The sequence below is a fragment of the Bombyx mandarina genome, chromosome 05 (genome assembly GCF_030267445.1).
Source record: "Bombyx mandarina strain Sakado chromosome 05, ASM3026744v2".
In the NCBI taxonomy this organism is placed as follows: Eukaryota; Metazoa; Arthropoda; class Insecta; order Lepidoptera; family Bombycidae; genus Bombyx; species Bombyx mandarina.
The window spans coordinates 9583450-9604782 of record NC_143212.1 but is presented as its reverse complement, the minus strand read 5'-3'; the positions used below and the strand labels follow the sequence as shown (position 1 = coordinate 9604782).

Sequence of the window (21333 nt, the reverse complement as noted above, 5' to 3'; positions counted from 1 at the left end):
ATGCGGCATACCACGCGCCATCACAACAGATATATGAGTCGACTATTATCAAAGGCGGCAATCTGACTTTTGGACAATGATTGGTAAATCAGAAAAACGAATTATTGACTTTGTATTCCATTGGCAGTCACAAAACTCTTCGGAACGACATCTTAGATAAATAACAGGTTAACTATTAACCTTTATTTAATGCAGGTTTTGAACCGTATTCTTTGAAGGAGACGATTATATTCAAATAAATCTGTATTGACATATCAATAAAATTTTTTTGTCCAAATGTACAGATTGCCGCCTTTGATAATAGACGACTCATATATCCCTAATTAATACCTAGAAACAATTCGTTTATAAATCTAATTCTACAATGTGTTTTCAGAGTTTTTTTTGACTTGAGTACATTGAAAGCAATTTTAAATGTCGGAAATTATAAAATGAAAATAAAAACGCATTAAATGACTACACCTTCTGTTTCATTCTATTAAATTAAAATCCGAGAATTTGAAAATTTGGAACAGTAATATTTAACGAAAATAGCTGACTTGAAGCGTACTATAAGGTTATTTGAGTAGTTTTTTAAAACCTACAGTTTATTTATTCTTTGAATGTTTAACACTTATGTAGTTAGGTGGTTTTATTGTGTTTAATTTATTATGGCTTTGAAATTCGTAAACGTTCAATGTAACATTTGTACTCATCATATGAATTCCAATACGTTACAAAGTAGTCGATTTCGGTAAGAAATAATAATAATAATAAAAAATAAGTATAAGTTTGTACTTTATTTGTACTAAAAATGTTCTGTTGAATCACGCAACCAAGGGACAGCGACACCGAAATACGAACGGTAATGGACTAGGTACCTTGGTGTTATCGATCCAACAGTCACACGAAAAATTGAACAGTTTAAGAATAGAACGTCATGTTAGTCAGTCTTTTATACAAACTCAGTTACACTTTGTTTAACTTATAACTATCAGAAGTATATAATTTTTTTTTAATATAATGGAGTCATTATTGATCAAAAACTGGTACTTCGAATAACATTATCGAATATTTGGAGTATTGATTTGGGTAGAAAGAAGTTCACTGCCTACTTGATGTTAAACAGTTACCGGACATCATATTATTGGTACTCTTCGACGCAAAAGCTGCCACCCAACTTGACATAATAAATAGATAGATATAGTAAAAATAATAGTGATGCGATGTTCATATTTCAGCGTGAAGGGAAGCAGCGACTTAACTCGGATGTCGGTTAGGATGCGCAGATGACATTGAGATTAATCAAAAAGATGCGGTTAATTTAACGATGCGCAGTTCTTTGTTATCTTCATCTCACTTTAGATGTGGCTACGTAGTTGAAAAAAGCGGCTTATAGCTTAATTTATTGTTTAGCTATATAGCTAACTTTAAACACGTACAAATAAATATACAAACAAAAATATACAAAAAATCATATGAATAAAATTAAACTAAGATTGTAGTTTCGTGGGCGCTGTCGTTCGTTAAAATTACTTCGTTTTAAAAAAATACGAATTTATATTTGAATAATCTTACGTAGTTATGAAACTTCCTTTATTTCAACATTTAGAACACTTCAATCTGCTATTTCTACTAAGAAGTATTCAATCTATTAAAACATTATTAGCACTATATTTTTAAAAATAGATCAAAGTTGGGCATTTATTATAACATTTTCATGAAGAGATATTCTCTTTTTACTTTCTTCGAGATTCAAATTATATTGAGAAGGAAAATTGAGAAGGAATAAAGAGAAATGTCTCACTGTTACGCGGCAATAATAACTAATAAGCAGGGTGGTGGTATATTTGCACTCTCACAATATTCCCTATCACCAGCCGAATGAAAAGATATAATACTTATTTAAATTGTAATTATTGCCCTAAAGTGAAGTCTAGATTTGTACCATACCCATTCACATAAAAAAATATAGTCACGACAACCACTGAATGTTTACCGATTTTATCCACCACAGACAAAACGTAAAGAAAGATTTTTTTTTGTTTTTAATGAAAAATGGATCTCCTTTCACCAGTACATGTTTGTATGGTTGCTATGACACTCCATAAATGATAATCAATTTTGAGACTATCTAGTTGATTTTGTTGGTTACATACTGCTATCTTTTATGCGCTAATTTAAAGTTTACCTAGATAATCATGGCCCTGAATTCGCCGCCGAATCTTTCGGCTCGTATATTTTATGGTCTCCGCACGGATATTCAGTGAGTACCTACCTACCTATTTTAAATACATTAATTTTATGTGATATTAAGATATATCTGATTGGACGGCGTATAAAAAACACTAAAATCTAGTTAAAATATCCTAAAAATTAAAATCCTAATAAAATATCCTAAAGTTTGTCATGGCGCCGCAATTCCAAGGATCCCTGCCACTTTCCGAGAGTATCTGAATACTTGGGGTCAACATTTCGGAGTCATTTAAAAGGAAAATCCAAGTTGGCGACCAAAATGCTGGGAGTCCTCAACAGAGCGAAGCGGTACTTCACGCCTGGACAAAGACTTTTGCTCTATAAAGCACAAGTCCGGCCTCGCGTGGAGAACTGCTCCCATCTTTGGGCCGAGGCTCCCAAATACCAGCTACTTCCATTTGATTCCATACAAAAGAGGGCCGTTCGGATTGTCGATAATCCCATTCTCACGGATCGTTTGGAACCTCTGGGTTTGCGGAGAGACTTTTTTTATTGCTTAGATGGCTGTATGACTGTCAAGGCTGACAAAGGCAATGAAAAAAAATTTATAATAATGTCCCTTAATAAAATAAACGGCCTACACAGATATAATGCGCACTATTTATCGGAATCTGAAATCATCTACCCTGCTGGTGGAGTAATCGTTATTCACGACCATCTACAAAAGAAACAAAAATTTATTCGATTACAAGACAAACATAAACCAATTAAATCTCTGGTACTGGCACCTAACAGGTAATTCTAGTACAGTTTTTCGCTGCAATTTAATGAATGATTTGGAGCAGTAACTAATTAGTCTTTACTAATCACAACAGGCGTTGGCTTGCGCTAAATGAAATTGCCGAAGAGGGTCAAAAACCTATTATTACCATCTATGACCTAACTACGTACAAGAGACGTAAGATCCTAACGGTTCCATTCGAGAATTCAACCGCAAGAGAATTCGCTTGCATCCAGTTCACGTTTGATTCTAAATACCTCGTGGCAATAACGGGAGAACCAGATTGGTGCTTGTATTATTACAATTGGGACAAAGGAAAAGTTGAAAGTCATGCTAAAGCTCAAAATCCAAGTGGGCAAGGGACCGTTGAAAGCGTAAATTTGTCATTATTTTATCATTAATATTTCAAAAAATTACATAGCAACATGAAAATACTGCGGAAATATTTAACTTTTTATTGTTTTATCAGGTGCAATGTAATCCATCAGACGCTACTTTGGTGGTGATCACGGGACCGTACACATTTCGTATCATGAATGTTTCTGAAACTGTCTGGCGCCAGTGGGGTTGGTGTAAAGCCGAGAATGTGAGTACAATGCTGTACTCTAGTTAAGATCTTATAGTAAAGGTTGTGGCTCGCATCGAGTACGGCTCCCATATTCAGATATAAGGAGTCGCAAGTACAAGCTTTTCTATTTCTATTTCACTCACCATGGAAGAGGGCCTTTTGGATTTTTGTTTGATCTGATCTTAAAGATTGTTGGAAACCTTTGGATCTAATAATCTACAGAGGGACTATGACTCTTTCCATATCTATTTTTAGTGCATTTGTAGGCAGGCAGAGGGTAGGCTTATTTCTAGCATTGTTGATGTTCACGAGTAACAGCGATCATCGACTACCAAGTGGGTCTAATGCTCATTTGACTTCGAAAGCTACAAAAACTAAAGTACTTTGTTAGGTTACTTGATCAAACATCGGAATTACGTTAACCAATACAGTTGAGTTTTCGATCTCATGTCTCGGGGTGGGGAGGGGTGACAATTATGTGATACTTATGGGCTCCAGTATAATAAAAAAAACATTAAATCTTCTTTTCGGAATTATCTGCTTATCATTCAAAACTGTCTGTTGTATTTGTGTTATAACTTTAAATTGACATAATTCCATGGGTGTCTGCATAGGTACATCAAATCTTTTCAAATCTTATAAAATTTCCCTCATATCAATTAGCTGGCAAAACTCCCGGCCTACGTAGTAATCCTACGCATGCTAAATTGCCTTGTGACCAGTAGAGGAATTCACTAGTTAAATAATATTTCTGTTAAATTCTGTTTATGGTTAGATCGCCATAACAAGTTGTATGTGGCTCACACCAGATCGAATTTTGTTCGGCACTGAGAATGGCGTCATCATGATGGTCGAAAATGGTGAACTACGCCAAAATTGCATATTTCGAGCAGCTGAAGTAACAGAATTTTCGTTGAAGAAAGTAGAGGCCGAGTAAGTATTAGTTTTTTTCGTAGACCATATCAATATATTATATACCGAGAGATAAATTAAAGAAAACGATGATGTAATAGGGCAGAGGAAGGCGACAAGACGAGCACTACGAGTAAACAAGATAGCACGAGTGATTCAACAGTCTCTTTAGATGAAAGCCAGCCAGTTACTTGTTTTGTAAACTTTGCGAAAGGTAAACTGTTTGTTTAATTGGTCATGACATTATCAAACATAAAAAAGGAGTGGTTTTGTTTTTATACTTTTCTACAAATACGTGTAGTAGCATATTATATGTATATTGTATTCGAATGATTTCATATTTTTATCAGTTACCACCCATTATCATTCCTGATATTATTTTATTAAATCGGCGCATCGTTACTTGGTCTAAATTTGTACGTTTTTATTTATTTATTGCATAGATAGATTTATGTGGTCCCGGCTCACCGGCTGTTAAAGAATTATCGGAACTTATAAACATCACAGCGTGGATGTCACTATTTAACGTAAAACACGTGGTCGAAGTCTCAATTTTATTACCAACGTTCTTATTGCAAGGCGTGACTGCTTCACGGCAGAAACAGCCAACATGGTGATACTTACCTGTGTGGACTTACAGTACGCCCTAGACCAGAAGTTTCTTTTTTCTATTTATTCTAGTAACCTCGAGGGGTTATTCTAGATTTACCGAACTAGTAGGTGAGTTCACGGGGCTCAAACCGGGAGTGTTGCTAACACTGGCCCTAGCAAGAGCAGTGCTTCGCAGAATCTACCACCGGATCGGAAACGCGACCCACTGAGAAGATTCGAGAACGATGGCGAGAAACTGAGTGGGCTGTGTCTACGGGTTAATTTACTCGCCGAGCCCTTCGTCGCAAGCAACGGGTTCGACGAGAACGGTGACCGGGACCACCAGTAATAACATTCCATCTGACTCTTTTCTCTGAAACTACAGGCTTTGCATATGCTTGTGGCCCCGGCTACGTACACATGTTTGAGAAGGAAACTCCTCATCACTGGAGGAAAAGAAACTTATTTAGAATTTCGAGAAAGTCTTATAAGTAAGTGCAGTTTATTATCCAATTTAAAATAATTTATGCGTTAAATAATTTTTATGACAAAAGCTTAGATATAATTAAAAGTAATTTTACGTTTTACCCTTGCGTTTTTATTGTATAATTGCATTATATTATTGCCGATGTTTTGAATACTTTAAAGTTTTCGTGGTCACGAATGACGTCAGTATTTTAATCACGTCACGTCACGTCAGTAGTTTTAATTACGTTTACGACTCGCGAAACCCAAAGAAAATACTGGAAGGTTAGATTTAATAATTAAAAGGTTATATTTGAATTGTTTAGTATTTACGAATATTTAAATAGTCTGATAATTAGACTGACTTGGTGGTGCAGTAGTTAGAGGGTTAAAGTTGGGGAGTTCGCTTACCACGTCGGGTAAACAATCGTGTGATGAAAAGGTTTGTTTGCTCTTTGTCTGGGTGTTTTTTATCTATATTGTATGTATTTATTTAAACGTGTATAGTTATGTATTATGGTAAGTCAGTCTCTGGTAACCCTAACACGGGGAATCCTAATTTGGGGCCGGATGACCGTGTGTGATTTGTTCCTAATTACTCATTTATTATATATAATTATTTTTTATCGTTTTATGGATTTTCATTCATATTACAACATGGTATTCCATCATCGTGGAAGTCATTCGTGAACACGTAAATTATTAGAAAATTTGGTACTTGTCTGCGGTATTTGAGCACCGGCATAGTCGTATCGCTCGATACGAGTGCACTGGGCGTCTCATCCTTTAAGCCACGACTACTTGAAAATAAATTGTAGAAGACTTGTAGATTAAGTGCTACGAGTATGTAAGTGAAACACGCAATATATTTCAAGAAGTATTTAATACAATAATTCGATGTATTCAAAGAACTTTATGGTGAGGCAGACCCCATTCCCGATCCTGCGGACAGAATGGAAAGCAGTCGAGGTCGCCCAAAACACGTCATTTCGGATCCTCCCGATCCACTAACGGTGCTTTTAGGTACCTCAAGCACCGGTCATCGTTCTCGTCGAACCCGTCGTTTGCGACAAAGGGCTCGACGAGTAAATTCACCCTCAGACAGCCCACTGAGTTTCTCGCCGGATCTTCTCAGTGGGTCGCGTATCCGATCCGGTGGTAGATTCTGCGAAGCACGGCTCTTGCTAGGGTTCGTGTTAGCAACGTCGTCAGGTTTGAGCCTCGTGAGCTCACCTACTAGTTAAAGTTACGCTGAAATAGCCTCTCAAGGCTCTCAGCTTACGTAGAAAAAAAAAAGAAAAGGTGAGGCAGGTGCAAAGCACCCAGTGCTAATAGTGATTTCAATTTGTGTATAATATTGAGTAATCCACACGGATCTTTACTTGATATTACAAAATTTATAACTTTAATAATGAAAGTCTATTTGTACATAATCTTTTTTTTGTAGACATACCCGAGAACACCCTGTATGGTCAAATTTGGATGCAATACAACACATCACTATCGATCCCAACCAAGAAACTCTGCTCATTACAACGTTGCGAAAACAGCTGTATCATGTTAAATTATTTGGACAACATATGCTTCAAGTAAAAATTTAATTAAAGAATTTTCCTTTATCATAACGAAGGTATATTCAATATTTCAGATCGGTTTTTGACTTTTCGGATGTATTTTTGCAGAATCCAGAAATACCTTTCACAGAACTAGGTCCGTCGATGCATTACGGCCCTATAAATTCACTGTCGATGTGTGCTTGGAAACCCATATTCATGACATCTGGGGAGCAAGATAAAAGCATCAGGATATGGAATTATATGACTGACGACGTGGAAATGATCAAATTGTACCAGGAAGAAATCCATTGCGTGTCTCTGCACCCGGCTGGTTAAATTTATTCAAAATGATCATATTACAACAATTAATTTAATATTTTTTATCGCATGCACTGACCATCCAGTGGTCGAAATTAGACCGTAATCGCCTGATACATTTAGTCGCATTTCATTTATTACTTTTTCTTTTTTGTTTGTTTAAAGAAATCTAAATATTAAAAGTAAAAAAAAATACCCTAAACTCGACAATAGCTAGTTAAGACTTTTACAAATTAATCGGTCAACAAGTGGAGAAATTTGTACTTTAACTGTTTGTCTGTTTATTCAATTATATTTTAACATGATAAGAGCCTTCATGTTTTTTTCTAGGTCTGTTCGCAATCGTAGGATTTTCAGACAAGCTTCGTTTCATGGTTGTGCTGATTGATGATTTTGAAGTGATGCGGGAATTCCCCATACGTAATTGCAAACAAGCAAAATTTAGCACGAACGGTCACCTTTTTGCAGCAGTAAATGGCCAAGTGATCCAAGTTTTTTCGTCAGTTTCATTTCAAAATGTTTATAATTTAAAAGGACACAATGGGAGAGTGAGTTTCTTTTGGCGTACGTAAAAAATCCCATTTCAAAGAGTGAATAAACCACTTTCAATATATTTTTTAGATAACGTGTCTGGCTTGGTCAGCGAACGACTTGACTTTAGTATCTTGCGGCACGGAAGGCGCCGTTTACGAATGGAGTATGTCGTCTGGGCAAAGAGTCGGAGAAGTTATACTAAAAACGAATCAGTTTAAAGCATGTGCAGTGAATAGGTCAGAATATGAGTATAGTCACGTTAAAATTAATTTTAAACACAAATTTGCGGGTTCTTACGACAATTTGTATTTACTAAAAATCCGTTAATAAATAGTGTTTATAAAATAAATGTACTTTATGTGGATTCAATTAAGCTTATTTAATTTATATCCTGAAATATTTTATTTGCATCCAGTATCGGAAAAACGACTTACGGTCTTGGAACTGATGGAGAAATAAAGGAAATCGGATCAAACACTATCAGACGGAATTTGGGTTTGATTGGATGTGCTCTTGATACGATCGTGTTATCGCGTTCTGATATGATGCTTTTTGTAACCGGTGGTGATGGAGGTGTAACGTCAGTGCAGTTGCCGCTCCTCGACAAGGCTGTTTTCAATGAGTTTCACATGCATAATAAAAAAGTAACTTGCATAGCTCTAGCTTACGACGATCAAACATTAGTTTCTGTAGCTGAAGACGCTTCCATTTGCTTATGGAGACTTACGAACGCTGATGGAAGAGCTATTGCCCTTGAGAAAGATTTCGCATACTCCAAGGAGATTCTTATTAGTAAAAAAGATCTTCAAGAAAAAATTAATAATATCAACGTAAGTTATCAACGTCTGGAGAAATAAATGTTTACCATTGAATTCATCTTTTGTTTCGTACAGAGTATCATTATTTGTTTATTTAGTTGTTGAGTACAAGGATGAGCGAACTGGAAACGGAGCACACATATCAGCTTCGTCAAGCTGAAGCAACACAAGCCGAAAAACTGAAAGAAGTCCACGAAGGTTATTGCGCTGCAATAGAGGAATTAAAAGAAAAGAACGAGGTAAGATTTCGTTTCTGTGTACCAATAATTAAATTTCGTTTTCATTGAAATAAACTACAACATCGATTTCAGCTAATGGAAAGTGAACATACGCACGAAATAGGTATGATTCAACAAGATATTGCAAAATTGCGGTCTGGTCACGAGCGAACATTGCAGGCGCTCGAAGCGGATTTCAATGTCAGACTTATTAACGAGTACGACAGATACCAGGTAAACGAAATTCCTGTTGTAATTTGGCTGCTTATGTATTAATCTATATGCAAACATTTCTTTCTAATGTAGAGTCTGGAAGACAAAACCGCCCGAATGCGGAAAGATTACGAAGAACGGCTCGAGGAATTAGCTGAAAGTAAGCGTCAAGCTCTTCGAGAAATTAATAATATGTTTGAAGCTAAACTCGAAGAAAAGGATTTACTCTTACAAGAGGTAATTAACATTATAAAAAATTGCTATAGCCATCAATCAGCTCTTTATTGAAAGATACACGTTAATAGTTACAAGAACAAACAGACTTAGAAAGACGTGAACATGAAACAATAAAGGCGTCTATTGAAGAGGATGCTGATCGAGAAATTATTGAAATAAGAACGGCTTATGAAGTTCAATTGAAAGAAGAAAAGGACGCTAACGTTAGGCTAAAGGGTGAAACTGGACTTATGAAAAAGAAATTAATTAGTGCTAATAAAGAAATAGACGAGTTTAAGCATCAGGTTTCACAACTCAAAGGTAAATTTTAAGTAGGTACTTATACTAGTAACACAATTTAAATAAAAACCACACAAATTTATTTTGAGTGAACATTTTTAGCTGAACACAAACAGTTTCAAAAGGTAATATCAACATTGGAACGAGATGTGGCAGACTTGAAAAAAGAGATTTCAGAAAGAGATGGAACAATACAAGATAAAGAGAAACGAATATATGAATTGAAAAGGAAAAAGCAGGAATTAGAGAAGTACAAGTTTGTGCTTAATTTTAAAATAACCGAACTTAAAAATCAAGTGAGTAAAATTTAAAAAAAGGTTTTGTGAATTAAACTGTTTCTGAAGTCTTTTCTGCAGATGGACAGACGAGCTTACGAGATCATCTGGTATTGTGGTTAGAAATTACAACATGAAAAATGCCAACTTTTCCATACGATGTTGAAGTCTCAATTGTATAGAACAGTGTCTATCGCATCCTAGAAATGGGAATGCAGGATTGCTTCATGGCACACAAAAAGACAGAATGGTTTATAGGTACCTACCCGTGTGAGCTTAAATTACGCCACATCACAAGTAAAGATAATAAAACTTATCCATCATATAAAATAAAATAAAATTTTTTGTTTACACTCGATTGATGTTCAAATAATCAAGAACTATTTATTGCCAATAAATAGCAATTTGTCACAGATTGAGCCCAAAGAACGTATAATAAGTGAGCTTAAAGTTCAGATCGATGACATGGAAAACGAAGAATTAAAGCTGTTGAACGTTAAACATGAACTTGGTAACTCATATTATTGAGTATACTATACTTACACTACAGATTTATAAATTTAACTACATCTGGCTTCGTTGAGAAAAGTTACAGCTGGTTAAAATTAATAATAAATTATTTATAAAAATTTACCCTACAGATTGACCCGTTAGAGCGAAATATTAAAGCTAAAAAACTGCGTATTCTTGAATTAGAAGAATCATTGGAAACACTATTAAAGCAAAGATCGTTTCGCGGTAAAATTTTCAGTTGTAATTTTTTTCAGAGACGCTTTAGAATTGGAATGACTAATTTAAGTATTGGTAGTGTTTTATTTGCAAGATTAATAGTTAATTTATTGTTATTTGCTGCATGAAATTCATACCGCATTGTCTAGTTAATTAATAGTATCATGTCACTATTCGGGATTAGTTTCACAATAAATTTCCTGGTTCCGCATGTCACATAAATATTGTACTAGTACACCTATTTGTTCTAGTCTTTCCAAGTTAAAATTTTCTAGTGTTCTCTTAGAGCTAAAAATCAGCCAGTTAAACGAAAAATTAGCATCGGCCAAAAAGGATTACTTAAATGAAGCCGACAGGAATGCAATGCTGAAGAACACATTAAAAAAAATTAAGATTGATTTGCATAATATGACGGCAAATTTTCAAGATCCAATGAAATTAAAAAGTAATGTGAAGGTAAGTTTCAAAATAATCTTAAGAGCAAATTATTAATTAGAAAAAAATAGAAAAATTAGAAAAAAGTTTATACATCAAGATTATCTTCTTCTTTTTCTCCACCTTATTCCACTAGATGGGGTCGGCACGGCAAATTTTTCTCTTCCGTTATCTTCGATCAGCCGTCATCTCAACACTCACTGGCGGGTACCAATTTTTCTAATGAAATAAGTACTCAACAAATGTTCACGATTGACTTCCACGGTGAAGGAATAACATCGTGCAATAAAAATCAAACCCGCAAAATTATAATTTGCGTAATTACTGGTGGTAGGACCTCACCTCTTGTGAGTCCGCACGGGTAGGTACCACCGCCCCGCCTATTTCTGCCATGAAGCAGTAATGCGTTTCGGTTTGAAGGGTGGGGCAGCCGTTGTGACTATACTGAGACCTTACAACTATATCTCAAGGTGTGTGGCGCATTTACGTTATAGATGTCTATGGGCTCCAGTAACCACTTAACACCAGGTGGGCTGTGAGCTCGTCCACATCTCAGCAATAAAAAAAAAATAAAAAAACTCACTCCTCTCTCTCTCATATCGACATTCACACACTCCATTCATGTCTCTTTTGGACGACCTCTTCCCCCTCTACCTTGCACTACCATTTCCATACATCTCCTAGTCACATGCATCTTCTCTATACGCATCACATGTCCATACCACGCGAACCGTTAGACATCAAGATTATGACACCATATTTTAATTTAACCAGACACTGTTTCACAAATACGTTGAAGACATCGATTTCGTACGCAGCCGTGTGGCAGAGGATGAAGCTATACGTGAATTCAACAGGCAGAGAGATCACCTTGAAAAACAGGTCACAGCTCTCAAACAACAATTAGCAAAGTCACTTGGTGGATCCAAGAGCGATATCGGAAAAATTATGGACGTACGTACACTTGTCTATTCTATAATATTGTTTACAATATGTGTTTGCTCAATAAAATTACAAGTAAAATGATTGCTGAATGATTTTTTGGATTTGAATAGGTACATACTTTTAATTTTAAAGTTACTGTGTACGTCCTTTAACAACGAATTGGGCTTGTATGGTTTTGATATTTGACATGCCCTCCCATTCTTTAAGAATCAAGCCACAATGAAAACCATTTTATAAAACTTTTATTCTCAAAGCTATTCATGGAAATATGATTGATTGCTTAGAAGAATATTCAATATGAATTAGTCTACATACTTTATTATTATTCATAATTTAGTGTTTTACGCGCCAGTTAGTAATTCAGAAACGCGTTTAATTTTAACGCATATTATTACACTGATTTATTTCCTTCTCCATAATCTCAAATGCCTTTATTTGAATTTACCCAAAACATGGAAATAGGGTCATACGTATGGTTGAAATTTTTTAGCGATGTTATGTATAAATAAAAATCTGTAAGCTACTAAGTTTTTACTCTAATTTCTTGTAGGAAAACTGCACTCTACTGGCTGAGATCAATAGTCTAAGAACAGAGTTAAAATCGACTCGTTCTAGATGTTTTCAAATGGAGTCAATGCTTGGCTTGTCAGCGCGGTACATACCGCCAGCCACCGCTCGAGCTAAGCTTAAGCATGTCACCGAAGATCGCGATAAACTTGATGAAGGCTTTAAGCAGAAAATTGAGGTAACTAATTGGACAAACGAAAGACTAACCGTCTACCTCAAGCCGCATTCAGGCTACGGGGTCCAACTTTGTCGTTTCAAGAATAAAAATAAAAGTTGCACTTTTTTCTAATATCTATTGCACTTTAACTCAATGGTATATTCATGTCCCCTGTCGTTGCCAATTTTTACTAAAATTAAAATTTAAATAATTTTTTTTATAAAATTGGTAATGAAGTTGTCAACCTTTTTAAAGTTTATTTTGGAGTTTATGCTTAAATTTGCTTATTTTTTTATTTCATAATAAATATTTAAGTTTATAATCGAAATAAGTTATTATTACATTTTTAGGAAAGAGAAGAGATAATCATTGCTTTGAAAGAAGAGAATGAACGTCTTTTATGTAAAATACGATGCGTAGAAAATTCGGGGACAGCTACAGAAGATCCAGACGGGGCTAAAAATGACATCTCTTAATTTTTACTGTAGTAATGTAGTAGTATTAGTATCTTTTTTGTAGATTCACTTTGTTATCATTTACATATAGATTTAAACAATAAAGAGAAAGTAAAGGCATCTTAACCTTAACAATACCTACTAATTTCAAACATCTTAAGTGGTCGTTTAATTTGTTTCTAGCTATTCTAGATTGGGTCATACAACTACTTGGCGTGGCGTTCAACAAAACGTGATGCCCTGATGAGGCACAAATTAAAGAAAAATTACGATATAAAGCAAGCCAAGCAAAAATATTTATATTTTAAAAACGTAGATTTTTTTTAATTGCTCTTGTAGGCAGACGAGCATACGGCCTAACCTGATGTTGAGTGGTTATCGTAGCCCATGGCCGTCAGCAATACCAGAGTCAAGCCGCTGCCTACACGCGCTTGACAAGAAAGTATCCAAGTAGGAAAAAGACACTGAAATAATCCATTACCAAACAGATACAGGTCAAGCAAATAACAGACTTAAAAATTACAAAATTATATACATATTTGCAAATTAACGGTAGGCAGAGACTTGGCTCTGCCCCTGGCATTGATGAAGTCCATGGGCGACGGTAACCACTCACCATCAGGTGGCCCGTATGCTCGTCTTCCTACAAGGGCAATAAAAAAAAGCATAACGTAGTGTTGTTCTGTTTATGTTTTAGCACTTATGGAAGGAAGTAGGATCATATTTTTATTTTTAGATTATACACATATTAAATAACCTGATATTTTTAGATGGGTATAAAGGTCGCCTCTTCAAACCGAAACACATTACTGCTTCACGACAGAAATAGGCAGGGTGTTGCTACCTACCAAGCAGGACTCACGAGACCGTTTTACCACCAGTAATTACGCAAATAATACTTTTCGCGGGTTTGATTTTTATTACACGATGTTATTCATTCGCCATGGAAGACAATCGTGAATAGTTTATTTGTACCTTAGGTTTCATTAGGAAAAATGGTAACTGCCTGCGGGTTTCATGCACCGGCACAGTTGCATCGCTTGATACGAATGCACGGGGTGTCTTATCCTTTAGGCCACGACGACTTTACATATTTCTGATTGTGCTGAGAAATATTATGACGTTTGTTTAAGTCCGCAGGTAAATGGCAAAAAACCACAACTATTCTAAATTTCGCGATGACTGTCAGTGCCTCTCCCTCAGCCGCTACGTTCCTAAATAATGGCACGAATTTTTAAGTTGGTTTAGAAGGTATATTCTGTGTGCGCAGTTAAATATTTTTCTTCCGGAATTGTCAGAGAGAAATTGATATCGGATCAGTTCAGTGTTGCACTGAAGGCTTTTACCTTCATTTTTCCTTGAAGGCTTTCTGTACAAAGTTACCGTTTTTACAAAGGGACACTTGTTTACCGTCCGCCTTGGTTGGTTAGCTATTGGTAAGCAGCCAAGATGCAACGAACTTCAAATACTTATCAATATGTATCTCACAGCCTGAAGGTAGGTTAGGTTAGGTTTGGTAGGGCGTATTGAAAGTCTGCAAGCAGTCTTCGAACCTTCGAAGTCGTGTTTCGGTTTGAAGACCGAGACCCACCACATGTTTCAAAATCAGTGGCGGCTGCCACGTTGTAGTATATAGTGGTAACTATGGACCCCTGTAACCTACTTAGTATAAAATGGGCCGAGTTCTTTTACCCATATCTATATATGTAGGTATATAAAAATGAATTGCTGTTCGTTAGCCTCGCTAAAACTCGAGAACGGCTGGACCGATTTAGCTAATTTTGGTCTTGAATTATTTGTGGAAGTCCAGAGAAGGTTTAAAAGGTAGATAAATATGAAAATGCTCGGAATTAAATAAAAATACAATTTTGTTTTTCGTTTGATGTGTCCGCCCTCGGACGGATTCCTTTTGTTTGTTTTAAGTTTATTTTATACAAAAGTTTAGGTATTTTAATTATCGATTGAGGCACTACGAAGTCTGCCGGGTCAGCTAGTATGCAATAAAAGTCAGAAGGTGCCTGCAATAAAACTTGGTTTTAAGCTTGCCATTACAAACAAACAAAAAATTTGGAAAGGAAAATTTAGTCAAAGTGTAAGACTACTTTGGAATATGTATTTGGAATTTGACATTACTTCTAGAAATTCTTTGTAATATATAATATAAACTAGTCAGATGAACGACCCAGCGATATAAGCTGTAACCCGAATCCATAGATGCCACATCGTGAATGCCTGAGTACTCGAGACACTCATGTCAATGTTTAAATTGTACTAGAAAAATCACCATTGGCACTACAATTTGTATGCTGACAGTCACTCAGAGATATTAAATCAAATAAATAAATAAAAACTTTTATAGCTAGCTGAACTCAATAAACCTCAAGTTTCATATACATGTTGATGCGACATAAATCGGCAAATAAAAGGATATTTGTTAAGACGGTGTCGTGCCCGTATTTATGCAAGTGGCAAAAATTGCGTCAATTAAAAAAAAAGGTGTCATAGTATCGTCCATACCTACTTTATTTTTACACCTCGATGAGTGAAAGTGAATTGAAAGTAAAAATCTTTCAGAATTTAAGGAAAAATATTATTATTATTGATTTTTGTGTAAAATCTAGGGGCTTTCTGGGATTTTTAAGGTTGTGGTGAATAGTGCTACTTAACTTGCCGCAAACAAAACAAATATTTGAATAATTGTGGTTTAAAAGGTGTCAATTTTCGAAGAATTTCAACTTTTTTCTGTAATGATTTTTTTTTGTTGCTTAGATGTGTGGACAAGCTCACAGCCCACCTGGTGTTAAGTGGTTACTGGAGCCCATAGACATCTACAACGTAAATGCGCCACACACCTTGAGGTACAGTTCTAAGTTCTCAGTATAGTCACAACGGCTGCCCCACCCTTCAAACCGAAACGCATTACTGCTTCACGGCAGAAATAGGCGGGGCGGTGGTACCTACCCGTGCGGACTCACAAGAGGTCCTACCACCAGTAATTACGCAAATCATAATTTTGCGGGTGAATGAAAAAAAAATACATAATTATATTTTTTCTCGACTATTGAAGAGCAGGCCTGACCGAGGCAAGACTCACTAGTGTCCGCTTATTTAATTTTGGTATACCTTGCATATAATATGTTGATGACAAACTTTATTGGGAAGTGTATCACGAAAATTAGAGAAATAAACGATAAATACAGAAACTCTTACTTTATTATTTTCCATTGAATAATAACAAAACAATAAATGCGTGCATTAATAACTAAATGCTTCATTCAATTCAAGTACAAAAAACGTAAGCTATTCAAAATTATTCAATATTTCATCTAACTTATCTATTTGATTCCAGTCCTATAATAATAATCCTATTTATTATTACCACACCATACCGTAGCGTACCAAAATAAACAAAAACCACTGCCCTCTAATATGTCATCCGATACCCACCAAGGCACCAACCAATACCTATTTATCGAAATTACCAATGTCAATATTGTAAATTTTTTGTTTGACCATTACTTACAAAAGAATAAGAATAAATATACTACTTGTTGCTACGCGAAGCATAATCAAACGTAATAATTTAATTTATAGAATGAACGGGAGAATAGCTTTACGGCCTTTGGGGTAGTCTGGGAATTCCTTCTTGTAGTTGCGATGTTTACCGATGGCCCAAACGGCCATCTGATAGAAGCCTGCCGCAGCGAACAGTCCCGCTGTAATGAAACAAAAACGTTCTTTTTTTTCTTTCAAATCTTTTACATTCCAGTTAATTATTGCGTCAATCGGTATTAACGTATTACGAATTAACTTGTGTCCTCGTGTGCGTAAAGATTTTAAATGCACATAAATTATCACATTAATTGTCGAGTTCAGCGTTCATGGCGCTTGTTGGTAACGTAAGAAGAAGAAAAAAGGATTGTGTAGAATAATCAGATTTTTTTTCTTTTAAACTATATATCATTTTTTTTTTGCCTACGTATGCTAGTAGCCTCGAGGGGTTATGCTAGCTTCACCGGATGTACTATCATAATACTTTAATTAGATATTTAACCTAGTTGTTTAGATTTTGTCAGCTTACCTGGGGCACATTTAGTCATGATAGTGAAGAATAGCCAAGATCCGAACTCATATGTATAGTTGGGACAAGACACGAAGTTTAAAAGAAGAGAAAAGGGGTTTCCGTCCGGTTTAGGAATGCGGCGTATCTTCGTGCCGGGCGGGCGAAGGTTCTTCAAAAGTATGTGAATGCTCAGGTTTCCTAATTCGCAAAGCTGAAAAACATTTAAAAAGTTTTAATGTAAATTATTTAAAATACTCAATCCGAAATTTCTTAATTACACACACATATTCCAATATTTCAATTGAAATAAAATTAAGGACTGTAACACTTTAAAAATTAAAATTAATTGCAACATTCCAGCTCACTTCAATTATAAATTACAAAATCAAAGTACTCATCCATTAAAGAGTTGAATGAGTTAATTTAGCCATCAATTTAAAGATTTCATAAGATTGATGCGAAAATATAACTCGCAAATTAACACTATTCTCCTGTTATATTTGAAATAAGTTAAAATTTAAAATTACAAACTTTCGTCTCTTTTTAAAGGTCTATAAGCTCAATATGTTAAAATATACACTTACGTTACATATTGTTTTCAATCATTCGAAATGGACTTTGGAAGTAGCAAGGTTAAATGTTTTTATAGTTAGCATTAATGAATAAAATAAATAAATTCAATGACAGTAACTCAATTGTACAATAACATAAAGAGTCTTTACTATTTACTGATTAAGAGGTTGATCTATATAATAATATAGTTCATCAGGCATTTAGTTTAAAGATTATACTCCATCTGATTGTTCTAGTTTCTTTTTTCATACTTTTTACATATCTTATTTTTATTATGACATTTCATTGTATGTTATTATATTATGTATTGCTAGTTTAATTTTAGACTTATTGATTTTATGAAAAATTTACACTATTCAAATCTAAAGTGGAAAATATTTAAATCTGTTTTGTACAAAGTATAACAAATGTCAAAATAATGTCAAAACTGGCAATAAAGTTCGAATGTACAAATTATTATTTTATCTGCTATTTTATTAAATTGCATCTACTATGTATATGTTGTATTTTATTTGCTATTTTTATATTATTTAGTACTTAATTAATAAGAAAATAATAAGTTCTGTTATTCAATTTTTATTGTGCTCTTATTGTTCAGCAAGTACACATTACAGAGAGCTATTCCCAGAAATGAAGACTGTGATATGGAACTGGAAAAAAATTATCCAAGTTTCATGTAACACAAGAGAGTATTCACTATATAGTTTAGGTATAAGTTACAGGTTGATCCCAGGAAAATCCCTACAGGACTTCCTAAACAACAAGTCAACTGTTGCCAATCACTTTGTTTTTTATTTCTGTTCTACTATTACTAATGCTTCCAATAATTTATTTATGACATTACATTATTATGTTTTAAATACTTCTTTTTTTGTTCAAACCACTCCTTGTAATATATCTATTCAAATATTATTGTTGTGTCATTAAATTTAATTTGACAATAAAAAAAATCATGTTTAAGTATACTCACAACAAAACCTCCAAGTCCTATGTAGTAACAAGTAGTACAGGGAGCAGTGTATAGGGGATGGTTCACATGATAAGCCACATATAGGGCAAACAACCAATAATATGCACAGTTTCTGAACAAGTTCTTCAATGGCATCGTACCATGTGAAAAGCGATGAATGAACAAAGTTTCGAATAACCTTTTGGCATAGTGTGCTGACCAACATATTGCTGCAACTCTGAAAGAAGTAATTGACACTTAAATTGTGTAATTATTTATGAGATTGAGATAATTATGCACTCTTTTAGCCTACTTAGTGTTAAGTAGTTCAGCCAGCTGGACATCTATAAGTGACATCAGAAAGCTAGGAGCCTGTCAAAATAGAGATAATTATCACGACGAAAAGTCTATTTAATGGAGTAAGCAACTTTGTAAGAGCTTTTAATAATAAACCATTTTGTCGTTATAATTAGAAGAGGAAGTGGAGATGTGTAACTTTTATTGTTTTAGAAGTGGAACAAAACAGTGCTCAATAAAAAGAGAGAAATAAAGAGGTAATCTTGTTCGGTGGACTGACAATGTTGTTCAATCAGCAAGATTCAGAAGTGTAGAATACTAAAAGGGTAAGATGTCTAGTGTACTTTTATCAAGTAATGTAACTTTGCCAGTGTTCAAATCCCACAGCTATGTACTTTTTTGACTGCAGTATATGGATGTATTTAACTGGTATTCCCAAATGACTTTCACAATGCAGAAATAACATTGTGTAATTAATTTAGCATACTTTACCATACACGCCGAGCCAAAATCAGGGAATCAGTAATTTTTATCACTGAGATTTTCATTCTAAAATTTATAAAATGTGATAATTTGCACGGAAGATAAAAAATAGTAACTTTTGCTAAGTAAGTAAGTAAGAGCACTGTTGCCTAAATGAAAATATGTGATTTTTTATGTGACGTTCAACATGATAAAATCAAAACCCACCATAAATATGATTTACTATACAATTGTGACATAAACCCTGCTGTAAAGTTAATGGAAGCATTTAAATTGTTATATCAATGGGCTCCAGTAACTACTTATGATAGCCTGTTCAAGAACAGCCTGGTATAAAAATCTGAGAATAATTCAGGAGACCAAAAAGACATTAGGGCCTGAGGCAAATTAGTTTCAAGAAACAAGCATGTTTAGATTCATAATGCGAGTAGTTAATTAAGTAAATTCCAAAGTAGCAAGTTAATTCCAACAGGATGATTTTATTGTTTTGCAACAGAAATAGGCTGCTACATACCACTGTGGACTCATAATACCAGCAGTGGGTGTGCAAATCTATAATTTTTATCTTTTGACTCTATGATCGAATAATAAATAATCCTGTAGAATATAAACACATATTATATTCATATTTGCTTTTAAAATAATCTCTTGAATCAATAATAATCTGCTCCTGGATCCAAATCCAGGCCTAATTGTATTACTTAATAATATGCCAGATATTTTACACATTAGGCTATAAATTATTTAAATAAACGACAACTTACGTAGCTACTTGCTCAGGACTTGACGTTTGTGTACCATATAAAATCCACGGTCTTTGATACACCCACAAGTAAACAAAAAGTGGTCCAGCATATTCAGCTAAAAACACATTCCGCCAAGATACTTGAGGTCCAAGATCTTTTAAAAAAAGCTTGGATCCGTCTTGAATATTAAGGGAATTCAGAGTATCTTCATCTTTCAACGTTTTGCCTTTAGCCTCCAGTTTGAGGGCCTGACGATCTGGGTATAGAGATTTCTTCACGCTCTGTTGGATTTTTTCTTTTACATTCTTTATCGAACTTTCACCTGTAACGTGAATCTTGCCGAGCGGTTTCGCGCTAGATACGCTCAGAATTTCAATCTAAAATAAAGAAATCTCGTAGTAAACAGAGTAGAAATTAACGAAAAGTGAACTAGAGCAACTATTCAAAATTAAATTAAATTTGATACCTCCATATTGTGCTTATCAGTATAACAATATTAATATCTACTAAGCTCAATAATTAAGTACAATTACTTGGGCGTAAATTCATACAGAAATGTTAAAATGAAAGGTCATTGCTGTACTCTTGATGAAAGGTTAAAGTCAAAGTCGTAGATTCTATATTTTTTGGTACAATTTTTCTTTATTAGGAAAGGCAAGGGGATCTAAGCCCATACAGCTTCAATAAAAGTCATAAATAAGACATAATAATAATAATAATAAGCCTTTTATTCCATACAAATAGTAGGTTGCATACATATTTTAAATATAATATAAAAAAAATATATAAGGAAGAAAAGAGAAGAAGAAAAAAAGTACTGATGTTATTACACGTGTTTCACTTAATTTGCTTCCCTTCTCTCTCCCTTCCGTTTCCTTACAAAAGTATAAATCTAGACAACGTTTTTAAAAAAATATATAGAAGTTTGTTTGCATGGACCCCTCCCCAAGTGAAGGTAAAGGCCTCCTCTAAAGAATAACAGCTGTTTTTTATT

At 34.6% G+C, this 21333-nt stretch overlaps 2 protein-coding genes across 8 annotated transcripts; one reads left to right on the top strand and one right to left on the bottom strand.

The window, feature by feature from the left end:
* The first annotated feature begins 317 nt into the window (after positions 1-317).
* Positions 318-13385, top strand: tous (testes of unusual size). 7 transcript variants are annotated; one of them, XM_089727667.1, is made up of 22 exons: positions 572-2245; positions 2821-2970; positions 3051-3330; positions 3426-3542; positions 4300-4457; positions 4538-4650; positions 5413-5518; positions 6940-7081; positions 7175-7379; positions 7697-7914; positions 7988-8136; positions 8316-8730; positions 8817-8957; positions 9030-9170; positions 9243-9386; positions 9455-9686; positions 9768-9961; positions 10355-10451; positions 10956-11125; positions 11879-12058; positions 12600-12794; positions 13124-13385. In XM_089727667.1, the coding sequence occupies exons 1-22, from the start codon at positions 2181-2183 to the stop codon at positions 13247-13249; spliced, it is 3738 nt and encodes a 1245-aa protein (XP_089583793.1). In that variant the 5' UTR covers positions 572-2180; the 3' UTR covers positions 13250-13385. The 7 variants fall into 7 exon arrangements, 3 of the variants coding, with proteins under 3 accessions (XP_089583792.1, XP_089583793.1, XP_089583796.1); XR_016323145.1 differs by lacking the exon at positions 10355-10451 and having other exon boundaries at positions 318-2245; positions 10582-11125; XM_089727666.1 differs by having other exon boundaries at positions 563-2970.
* Positions 13386-16423: 3038 nt separating this feature from the next.
* On the bottom strand, positions 16424-20964 carry Sc2 (trans-2,3-enoyl-CoA reductase Sc2). Its single transcript, XM_089727674.1, has 5 exons — positions 20806-20964; positions 20358-20716; positions 18835-19051; positions 17310-17502; positions 16424-16944 (listed from the first exon to the last, which is right to left on the bottom strand). The coding sequence occupies exons 1-5, from the start codon at positions 20809-20811 to the stop codon at positions 16817-16819; spliced, it is 903 nt and encodes a 300-aa protein (XP_089583800.1). The 5' UTR covers positions 20812-20964; the 3' UTR covers positions 16424-16816.
* Between the last annotated feature and the right edge of the window lie 369 nt (positions 20965-21333).

Coding starts and splice junctions, on each gene's coding strand:
- Sc2 (XM_089727674.1), bottom strand. Junction 17,503..18,834: donor TAGGACTTGGAGGTTTTGTT/GTGAGTATACTT, acceptor AATGTTTTTCAG/CTTTGCGAATTAGGAAACCT. Junction 16,945..17,309: donor CATGACTAAATGTGCCCCAG/GTAAGCTGACAA, acceptor GTTTCATTACAG/CGGGACTGTTCGCTGCGGCA.
- tous (XM_089727666.1), top strand. CDS start 2,495: ATGCTGGGAGTCCTCAACAGAGCGAAGCGGTACTTCACGCCTGGACAA. Junction 3,331..3,425: donor GGCAAGGGACCGTTGAAAGC/GTAAATTTGTCA, acceptor TTGTTTTATCAG/GTGCAATGTAATCCATCAGA. Junction 12,795..13,123: donor GCTTTAAGCAGAAAATTGAG/GTAACTAATTGG, acceptor TTACATTTTTAG/GAAAGAGAAGAGATAATCAT.